This window comes from Moschus berezovskii, chromosome 20, assembly GCF_049115385.1.
Source record: "Moschus berezovskii isolate FMDL1 chromosome 20, NW_MosBer_1.0, whole genome shotgun sequence".
NCBI lineage: Eukaryota > Metazoa > Chordata > Mammalia > Artiodactyla > Moschidae > Moschus > Moschus berezovskii.
In genome coordinates this window covers 44913083-44924663 of record NC_142479.1, presented here as the reverse complement: position 1 = coordinate 44924663, position 11581 = coordinate 44913083, and the positions used below count along the sequence as shown (strand labels likewise).

The 11581-nt window shown below is 41.3% G+C and overlaps 1 protein-coding gene across 1 annotated transcript in view; it reads left to right on the top strand.

Annotated features, from left to right (window-relative positions):
• The first annotated feature begins 981 nt into the window (after window positions 1–981).
• TEKT3 (tektin 3) overlaps window positions 982–11581 on the top strand; it is a 34955-nt gene continuing 24355 nt past the window's right edge. Inside the window, exons 1-2 of the mRNA XM_055396609.2 lie at window positions 982–1096; window positions 10275–10882. Coding sequence (XP_055252584.2) covers window positions 10304–10882 — 579 coding nt within the window. The 5' untranslated portion in view covers window positions 982–1096; window positions 10275–10303. The remainder of the gene's footprint in view (window positions 1097–10274; window positions 10883–11581) is intronic.

The window sequence follows — 11581 nt, the reverse complement described above, 5'->3', positions numbered from 1 at the left end:
TACAGTCTATGGAATTCTCCAGGCCAGAATACTGGAGTGGGTAGCCTTTTCTTTCTCCAGGGGATCTTCCCAACCCAGGGATCGAACACAAGTCTCCCGCATTGCAGGCAGATTCTTTACCAGTTGAACCACAAGGGAATCCCAGTGAAAAGGGTAGCTCAGGGTAATTGCTTTTTATGCCAGATATAGAAAGAGTTGCTGGTAAGGAGTATGGGAAGGAAAAGACCCTGATGCTGGGAAAGATTGAGGGCAGGAGGAGAAGGGGACGGCAGAGGATGAGATGGTTGGATGGCATCACCGAATCAATGGACATGGGTTTGGGTGGACTCCGGGAGTTGGTGTTGGACAGGGAGGCCTGGCGTTCTGTGGTTCATGGGGTTGCAAAGAGTCGGACACAACGGAGCGACTGAACTGAACTGAACTGAACTGAATATGGGAAAATAGGATGACGCTGGCAGGGCACTGGTAAGGGTCTGGGAGCCTAGACTTGGTTTGTCCTTGCCTAAGTCAATGAACTTTTCCAAGCTTGAGTATGTAGTGGAAGGTGCATGAACACTGATATAAGTAAGACACGTGGCCCAGACCTATCCAAACAGAGAGGATTCCTATTTACAGAAGCTCCAAATCATTCCTGAGAGTGAGGAAGTGCGGAAAGCTCGCTGGATAATCCCTTCATAGAGCGAAGCAGGTGGAAATGTGGGTGCCTGTCAGCATTCCTACAATGGACCACCAACATCTGGCGGGGAATCCCTTACCCCTTCACCCCTCTCGCCTCGAGGTCTCCCGGGAGCCGTGGTTACCAGGCGTCAGAGCGTCCATGGCAATCATCACTAGCCCGCCGGGTTTCCCTCCTCCCTCCAGCTCCCACCACCCGCCTCTTTCTCTCCACCGGCCAATCGGCTGCCTCGGCATGCCCGCAGCGGCGGCCGTTGAGTGGTTCGTGGGCGTTGACGTCACAGGCGGGAGAGGCGGGGCCAGGGCGGGGCCGGTCCTCCGAGCCTCAGAGGGTTGTAGGTGGTGGGGCTGCTACCCCTCCCGCTGCGACCACTCCCACCCACCGCCCGCTTCCCTGCCCCTTGCCCGGCACCCCTGACAGGTGAGTGATCCCGTGGGCTCCTGACTGCCGCTGGGACGACCCCTACAGCGCCCCCGCCCCGATTCGGGCTCCAACGTCTGGGCTCCGAATTCGGGGTGAGGTCTTGGAAACCCTGGAATTCTCACCTCCCCGTCCATCTTCACTTCTCTCCTCCCACCCTTCCAAATAAAAACCATACAAACGCACAGGCACCGTTATCCAGTCCCCTAAGCCTTCCTAATGCATATTTCTGATGCTTTTCAAGGATTGAGAAGTTATTTCTAAATGCAGAACCAGGAAGGGGGCGTCAGAACCCCAGGCTCTAAGTATAATATCTTACACCTGTTACCTGTGCCGTGCCCCAACCCTGGTCCTTGTTCTCTCGGATTCCTTACCCAGGTCTTCATAATGCAGCCAAGGGGAGGGCTGGACAACCAATCACCTGGCCTGTCAAAGAGGTGCTGAAATTCAGATTTTGGCAGTTGCTCACTGTCCATGGCCTTTTCTGTTTAGCTCTGGCTATGACGTGCTCACTTGTATTTTGACAGTTTACACCAAGTCCCTGTTTTCTCCCTGGATTCTTGTGTAGGTGTAGGTAAATAAACATTTTAGAAATGGGTAAAATTACTCATTTGACTGTTGTGAAAAAAGCAAGCAAATTGTTTGACTTATAGGCCAAGTGTTTTGATAAAATCTTCTTTTTCTTTTTAAAAGAAAATATTTCACAAAATAAAGTGTTCAAGCATGCATGTATGCCTTGTTTAAAAAAACAAACAAACAAAAAACCAAACAGCTGTTACAGACAGGGAAGAGGCCGTGTATGTGTCCCTTGGGAATTTCATGTCCTTTTTCTCCTTCCCCACCTACCAGAATATAGTGTTTATTTATACTCTGCATATTTTTATACTTTTACTCCTTAGGTATTTATCCAGAAACCAACATATAGTGTCCTTTTGAACAGTTATATAATGATATCATTCTATGCATGCTCTAGGTCATTGCTTTTAACTGTTGTGTGATAACTCTGGCATGAATTTACCACAAATTACGCATGCGTACTCCTGTTGATGGACTTTCGGACTCTTCCCTTTAAAAAACTGCTAGAAGCATATTCTTGTACATTCTAATTGTAGACAAACTTGGGGTTTTGTATTTGTGTGTGTATATATATTATATATTGAATTTCGGTTTTTACAGAATGTGCATTTTCCACTTTAATAGATACTGCCCTATGTGTAGTTCTTCAATGTGTAGTGATTTATACTCTCACAAGCAATGAAGAGAGTTTCTTACCAAGATTTTATTTTAGAAGAAAGAGTTATTAAACTTTTCCTGCATTCTTATTTAATATATGCATAGGGAGCAATTACTTAAACATTGAAATATGATATAATTTCTTCAAGTCTGGTACTTATTAATGTGTTAGGGGCAGTGTTTTATTTCTGTTTCAGCTTGAAATTGGAATTAAATACATATGGCCAAAGGAACAGAGGTTTTGTGTGATTCTTTCAAGTCTGTGCTGGCCACTGATCTGAGACAAGGTGTGAAACAATTCATGGAAAGTTTCTGTCCTTGTCATGCCTTCTGTAGACTATAATTTATAGGTTTTTATACATTAAAATATTTATGATCTTAAAGCCTTGCCTAAATGTGCTAATGTTTTTCTCCAACTTGAGGCCACTTTTTGGGTTTTAAATAGAGCTTTCCTGGACTTACAATCTCTGTGTGATTAATTATATTTTAGCATGTTAATATTTGTAGAAGACTGTTATAGCATTTTTCCAGTATGTAAATAACTATTGACCCCACCTTCAATGAATACAGTCAAATACTGTATTTGACTTTGTAACAGGTCTTATTTCTTAAAATGCCTTTTGGTCATGACTAAAGGCAAAAAATAAAAAACAATTGCATGATTTAGGGGATGAATTTTTCCACAGCTATTTTCAGTCATCTTCCCAAAGAATTTGTTTAGTTTGCTTACAAATATGAGATATTTATAGCATCAGTTAATGATCTTAGTATGTGCTGCTCATGGCCTCTTGGGAAAAAGCTGAGTTAGAATTTAGAAAATAATTTAAATATTGTGAAAGGCACATCACCCAAGTAAGTGATGGGCTTTTAAAAACTGATATTATTCCTTAGAACTTTGGTAGAATTTATCATTGGACCCATTTGGGCCTGCAGTTTTCTTTGAAGAAAGATTTTAAGTTACATATTCAATTTCTTTAATTCCTATACAGCTATTCAGGTTACCTTTTTCTTCCAGTTTATTTTGGTTGGATGTGTCTTTAAAGAATTGTGTCTGTTTCCTCTCTGTTGTCAAATTCCTTGGCATAAGGTTGTTAGTAATAGCACCTTATTAACTTTCTAATGTTTGCAAGGTCTTTAGTAGTATTCCCTCGTTCATTTCTGGTAGTATTTTGTCTTCTCCTTTTTAAAATCTGGGTCAGTCTTGCAAGAGGTTTATCAATTTTACTGTTAAGATTTCATTGCTTTCCAAAAATTTGTTCATTTTCTATTTCATTGACTTTTTATTACTTCTACTTTGTGTTTACTTTGCTTTCTCTCTCTTTTTTTTTTTTTGCTAGCCATTATGATGAAAGTGTAGATCATTGATTTTAGCTCATTATTTTCCAGTATAAGCATTTAAAGCTAAAAGTCTCACTCAAAATACACTTAGCTGCATTTCATAAATTGGATATGTTCTGTTTTTTATTCTCATTCAGTTCAAGATATTTTCTATTTCCTGTGTGATTTCTTCATTGACCCAAAGGGTATTTAGAAGTGTGTTGTTTAGTTTCCTACTTTCTGAAGATTTTCCAAATACCTTTCTACTATTGATTTCTAGTTTAACTCTGATATGGTCAGAGAACATATCCTGTAGAGCTTTAATTTAATTACACTGTTGATACTTATTAGAAATTAAAACTGAGAAATTAAAAATACTAACTCTTTAAAAAACGACGAAAGCCTCTTCGATAGTAGCCTAAATAACGCTTTCCATTGAAAAACCATGTTTTCTGAAACAAATTTAGTGAGAAGAGTGGTGGTGTTTTACATTTTTGGTAAAGTTTTAAAACTTCTCTTATCTAGCTCTCATATCTATTTCTGTATTGTCTGTCATGCTAGGACTTATCATGTCACCTCTGGGAACCTCTAGTGTACATTTGTGAGAGAACAAGAATGAATAAGGCAAATTGCATCTGGGTATTTTCTATAAAAATAATTTTGACCTTGTCACCCCAGAGGAGGTCTGAAGCAAGCCTATGGTTTCCTGGATCATGTTTTGAGAACTGCTGCTCTAAAGTTTACAGTAGGCATTTTTGACTTATTGCAGTATACGTTTAAATAACATTATTCCATTCAATCCTAAGACCTTACAGTAGTACTTTTCCATTTCAGTTCTCCCATCATTTGTGCTATTATTATCATACAACTTTTGTTTTTTAATAATAAACTTCACAGTACATTTTTTATTATTTTTACTTTGAACAACCATCTTCTAAAGAAATTTAAAAGTTAGAAAAGGGTTTTTTTTTTTTTCCTATTAGCACACATACTTAACATTTCTGACACTTCATTCCTTTGGGCAGATCCAAGTTTCCATCTGGTATAATCTCCTTTTGCCTGAAGAATTTCCTTTACCAAGTCTCTTACTGCAGTTCTGCTGCTGCTGAATTTTCTTGGCTTTTGTTCTTTTACTAAGAAAAACGTTTATTTTCAGCTTCATCTTTGAAGGATACTTTCACTGGAATAGAATTCTAGGATTACAGTTTCTTCCAGTCCTTTAAAGAGGTTGTTTGATGGTCTTCTGGCTTGCAGAGCTTCTGAGAAGAATTCTTCACTTGTTTTTTTTCTTGCCTACCTAATGTGTTTTTCCTCTGATTTAAACTTTTTCTCTTTATTGTGGACCTTCAGCACTTTTATTAAGATGAGTCTTGAGGAGCTGGTGGTAGTGGTGGGGTGTGTGCAGACAAACAGGCATGTACTTATCCTCTTGGAGTGTGTGGAGCTCCTTAGGCCTAGGGGTTTATGGTTTTCACCAAATTTGGAAAAATTGCTGCCATTATTTCTTTAGATATTTTGTCTCCTCTCTTCCTAATATGACATTCCGAGTACATGATATTAGACCACTTGATATACCGTAGTTTACTAAGCCCCTTTTCATTTTTTTCAATTAATTAAAAAACTCTGTGATTTGGTTTGGTTAGATTTAAGCTCACTAATCTTTACTTCTCTGGTGTCTATTCTGCAATTAATCCAATCCAGTGAAATTGTGAAAATATATATTGTATGTTTTATCCTTAAAGTTTCTTTTTTTTAAAAATTTTATTTACTTTAATTGGAGGCTAATTACTTCACAATATTATAGTGTTTTTTTGTCATACATTGACATGAATCAGCCATGGGTGTACATGTGTTCCCCATCCTGAACCCCCCACCCACTTCCCTCCCCATCCCATCCCTCTGGGTCATCCCAGTGCACCAGCCCTGAGCACCCTGTCTCATGCATCAAACCTGGATTGGTGACCTATTTCACGTTATCCTTAAAGTTTCATTTGGTTCTTTTTTAAGTTTTCCATATCTCTATTATGTTCTCATCTTTCTTTAAATATTTGTACATAGTTTTCTATCTCCATTACATCTCCTCCATTTTTATGCCTGCTTCTGTTGACTGATTTTTCTCCTATTTGTGGGTCACATTTTTCTGCCTCTTGGCATGTCTGGATGTTTTTGATTGGGTGCTGGACATTGTGATATTGTATGTTTCAGTATCTTGTTGTTGTCAGACACTTCACTTGTGGGTTAGCTTCAGTTCTTTGAGGCCTGTATTCAAGCCTTGCTAGAGTCTTTAGTACCTTCATTCTAGAGATAGGTCAGTCCCATTCTAATGTGTGACCTCTCTGGGGTCTCCACCGAATGCTCCAGGTGATCACTGCTGCTGCTGCTGCTGCTAAGTCACTTCAGTCGTGTCCGACTCTGTGTGACCCCATAGATGGAAGCCCACCAGGCTCCCCCGTCCCTGGGATTCTCCAGGCAAGAACACTGGAGTGGGTTGCCATTTCCTTCTCCAATGTGTGAAAGTGGAAAGTGAAAAGTGAAAGTGAAGTCGCTCAGTCGTGTCCGACCCTTAGCGACCCCACGGACTGCAGCCTACCAGGCTCCTCCATCCATGGGATTTTCTAGGCAATAGTACTGGAGTGGCTTGCCATTGCCTTCTCCACCAGGTGATCACTAACAGGTCTCTATTCCAACTGTTCTGGGTTCAAAATGTCTCTGTGCTTTCTCTGGCTCTAGGAATTGTTCAGCTAACAACACTGCCATTGTTCTTTGCTAAGGTCTGTGGAATGTCTCTTGATGTCTGTACAGTCTATTACTCAGCAAAGACTCAAGTGGACTGTACATAGATTTATGGAGCTCTGTTTCTGCATAAATCATTTTGTTCCAGAATCCTGCATCACAACTTCCAGCTGTCTCAGACTTTCCAAATTCTGGCCTCCTCCTAAACTCACAAATTGAGGTCAGAGCTTCCAGGCTGTGTTTGGTTTTCATCTGTTTTCCCCATGGCCTGGAAATTGCCTCCGGGTGATCAGAGGGCTCACCATATTTGTTTCTCTTCTCTCAGGGATTGGAGTCCTGTGCTGCCTGAAAACAGTTGCTGCATATATTTTGTCTAGTTTTTTAGTTGGAAGAGGCTAAGTCTACTTTTTATTGCTCTATCCTGGTTGAAGGCAGAAATCTATTTTGAGTTAAGTATTTTAGGGGCCATGACATTCTTAATTTTCTTGGCCAATGTGGGGAAAAAAATTACCATGCTGCTGTCTTTTATTAGGTCTTCCTAACCAGTTCATTCTAAAGGAGATCAATCCTGAGTGTTCATTGGAGGGACTGATGCTAAAGCTGAAACTCCAATACTTTGACCACCTCACGTGAAGAGTTGACTCACTGGAAAAGACTCTGATGCTGGGAAAGATTGCGGGTGGGAGGAGAAGGGGACGACAGAGAGTGGGATGGCTGGATGGCATCACCGACTCGATGGACATGAGTTTCAGTGAACTCCGGGAGTTGGTGATGGACAGGGAGGCCTGGCATGCTGTGATTCATGGGGTCGTGGAGAGTCGGACACGACTGAGCGACTGAACTGAACTGAAATGACTTACAGGGCTTCCCAGGTGGTGGAGTGGTAAAGAATCCACCTGCCAATGCAGGAGACACAAGAGTCATGGATTCGATCCCTGGAGTCAGGAAGATCCCCTGGAATAGGAAACAGCAACCCACACCAGTATTCTTGCCTGGAAAATTCCATGGGCAGAGGAGCCTGTCAGGTCAGAGTTCATGGGGTCACAAAAAGTCAGCCACGACTGAGCAGTTGAGCACAGTCATGACTGATAAGATGGCCTACTGGAGTTAGAATATGGAATACTGGAGTATGGAATAGAGAGAGAATATTGTCTCTCACGTGAAACTTACTGCCATATGTGAGGAGCTCTATATCTGGGAACGTTTTAAACAACTGAGTTTATACTTCAGATTCCAGGTTTTAAATTATATCCCATCTCTAACTTAAAAATATCACTGGATGCTTTTACAAGCCGTATCGATTTTATCAATTCATAGGTCTTATCTGGCTTGTGAACCTCAGCCTTTCACATATCACCCTTTGGAGTGGATGACTCATGGTTCAATATTTGACAAACATGGATTGAAATGCCTTAAGATTCAACATCATAGGTGCTGATTAAATGTATGCAGTAATTCTACACCTGGAATTCCATGGTTGAAGAACCAAGTGTGACATTAACTTTTGATTCATTGTTGTCAGTAATTAAAAAAAGTCAATCAAGAGTGGTCCAGTCTTTACTTGAAGCTTCTGGTGCAAAGAAAACTGACCAGTTTATTTCTATATGGGACTTGAGGAAGAGGTTGAAACTAAAAGTAGCCATGAGGACCCTAAGGTCTCAAGTTACTTTGAATTTGCTTTTTCAAAAAGCAGTATGTTTCAAACAGAGATTCACAATGGCAAGTGGTTGTTAAGGCTTTTGTTTTTTCTGTTGTAATGTAACCTAAGCTTGGCCAGTATAAGGCATTCGGGGGCTGAGGGAGGGGAGAATTAGGAAATAGTCAGGGAGCTAGTGTCGTGGAGGACACCACCTATGGCAGTGGGCAGCTGTTTCATCACATGTGGTCCGAGTGGATTTTGATTCAGCCACAGTTCGACAAATAGATCATTTTGTGGTTTGGGTACCAATGGTGTCAAAACAGCTATTTAAAGAATTGTTGAACTTGTTTTTGTTTTGTTTGTCTGTTTTTTTTTTTTTTGAGCAGACTACAAAATTGGATCTGATATTAATTTTTATTTTCAGTAAAAGAGTCCATAGACATGACCTCCAAGTAGAGTGACATTTAGATGCTGAAATGTATATCATAGTCTGTGACATCCTTGGCTTTGTGGACTGACAGTGACCTCAAATTCCAGACAGTAGAATACTTTTCAGCTGGTAAAAAAGGGTGTGCTAAGTCACTTCAGTTGTGTCCTACTCTTTGCGACCCTATGGACTGTAGCCCTCCAGGTTCCTCTGACCATGGGATCCTCCAGGCAAGAACACTGGAATGGACTGCCATGCCCTCCTCCAGGGGATCTTTCTGACCTAAGGATTGAACCTGTCTCTCTTACATCTCCTGCATTGGCAGATGGGTCTTTACCACTAGCAGTACCTGGGAAGCCCCCCAAAAGGATGAAGTGCGTCTATATGTTTTAATAAGGAGAGAGATCCAAAATACATTTATTTTAAAAAATGCATGTTATTGGAATGATACATATAATGATTAAGATGATTCAGTTTTTGTATTAAAAAGCCCTGTGCGTATGTATGTTAGGGAGATGTATGTAGATTTGAAAATAGTATATGTGTTAGTATAAGAAAAGGAAAAATCTGGAAAGATAAAACTATTAATGAACTATTCACAATGTATACTTCTGAGGAGTAGTTTTTTGATGGGAAAGAATGGATATTCATCTTTTACTTTGTTTATTCCTCTACACTAGTGATTTTTAAAGTTAACATTTATTGAGTATTTACTTTGTGCCCAGAACTGTGCTAAGTATTCCAAACACTCAGCCTCGACCTCCTCAATCCTCATAGCCCTGCAGGGGCTGAGTTACATTTCTGTGTATATTGGAGGTGGCAAGTTGCCAGGAAAAGGTATCAGGGTACTTCCTTGAACTGTGTTTGCATACTTGCCATTGCTACTCTGATTGCATGTTTATTTAGGAAGCTTGATGTGGGCTGGGGCGGGGGAATACTACCAAGTAGCCTGGAGAATCCCAGAGACAGCGGAGCCTGGTGGGCTACCATCTATGGGGTCGCACAGAGTCGGACATGACTGAAGTGACTTAGCAGCAGCAGCAGCAGCAGCCCCTTGCTGTTAATACTGCTTATAGCAATCCAAAGCAGTGATTGCTATGATTATTCCCAATTTAGAGATGAGGCACTGAGACGGTAAATCACTTGCACAAGGTGTCACAGCTAGTAAAGAGCTCAGCCGAGATTTGAACCCAGCTTGTTAAAAAGCATGGTTCAGGCTCTTGATTTGAATCTGTTACAAGACAATGTTCAGTTCAGTTCAGTCGCTCAGTCGTGTCCGACTCTTTGCGACCCCATGAATCACAGCACGCCAGGCCTCCCTGTCCATCACCAACTCCCGGAGTTCACTCAAACTCATGTGCATAGAGTCGGTGATGCCATCCAGCCATCTCATTCTCTGTCGTCCCCTTCTCCTCCCGCCCCCAATCCTTCCCAGCATCAGAGTCTTTTCCAGTGAGTCAACTCGTCGCATGAGGTAGCCAAAGTATTGGAGTTTCAGCTTTAGCATCAGTCCTTCCAATGAACCCCCAGGATTGATCTCCTTTAGAATGGACTGGTTGGATATCCTTGCAGTCCAAGGGATAATATTTCAAAAACTCAAATGGCCAATCTACAAAAATGTGATTTGAATACAGTCTAGAGATACAGAGTTCAAAAAAAATTAGGGTATGTTGTCACTAGTAAAGGTGGACATCAAATTAAAACAAATATCTAATGCGTTATCACTGCTACTTATAGTAAGCCAAATGTGACCTTCTATGTGTAAGTTCTTGCCTAAGTTAATTTATGTGACTATCTATTTTTGCCTCCCCCTGACCTCTTTTAAACAGGAGAGATTTGCAAATAGTGTTTGAGCATCATGGAGCTTCTAGGTTCTACCTTAACAGCAACTTATGCCCATCCTAGACCGACACCAACGAATTTCCTACCAGCCATCAGTACCATGGCTTCAAGCTACAGGGATCGCTTCCCCCACTACAATTTGACCCATAGCCTGAGTCTGCCTTGGAGACCAAGCACATACTACAAAGCAGCCTCCAACTGGCCAACCTTGGACCCGTACTGCACCAGATCTCAGAGGGTGTCCGAGAGCACCATGCTACCTTTTGTCTCCAACAGAACCACCCTCTTCACCAGGTATACGCCTGATGATTGGTACAGGTCCAACCTAACCAACTTTCAAGAGTCCAACACTTCCCGACACAATTCAGAGAGACTAAGGGTGGACACATCTCGCTTGATTCAAGACAAATACCAACAAACGAGAAAAACCCAGGCAGACTCCACCCAAAATTTGGGAGAACGAGTCAACGACATAGGGTTTTGGAAATCTGAAATCATTCATGAGTTGGATGCAATGATTGGAGAGACAAATGAACTAACTGACATTAAGAAAAGATTGGAGAGGGCTTTAATGGAGACAGAAGCCCCTCTTCAGGTAAATATAAGACTTTATTAAAAGGATTATAACCCAGTCATTGAATTGTCAAGATCTTTTATCTATTGCAGTATATTTCACTTAACCTGTAGGAGCCAAGCCCCTATCAATATATCTGTAACAAGTTTCATTGATGATAAAACCACTGCTATTTTTCACACATTTTTCAGAACAGCCATTTAAGTAGAAAGAATTTGGGAATTCTCTGGTGTCCAGTGGTTAGGACTCTGTATTTTCACTGCTGAGGTAAAATCCATGGTTGGAGAACAAAGATCTCTTCCTGCAAGCCCAGTGGCACAGCCAAAAAAAAAAGAAAATTCTGCTCGCAGGCTACATTCATGCAGCAACATTCTTCAGTTCAGTCATTCAGCTGTGTCTGACTTTTTGTGACCCCATGGACTACAGCACGCTAGGCTTCCCTGTCCATCACCAACTCCTGGAGCTTGGTCAAATACAGGTCCATTGAGTTGGTGATGCCATCCAGCCATCTCATCCTCTGTTGTCCCCTTTTCCTCCTGCCTTCAATCTTTCCCAGCATCAGGGTCTTTTCCAATGAGTCAGTTCTTTACAATAGGTGGCCAAAGTATTGGAGTTTCATCTTCAGCATCAGTCCTTCCAATGAATGTTCAGGACTGATTTCCTTTAGGATTGACTGGTTTGATCTCCTTGCCATCCAAGGGACTCTCAAGAGTCTTCTCC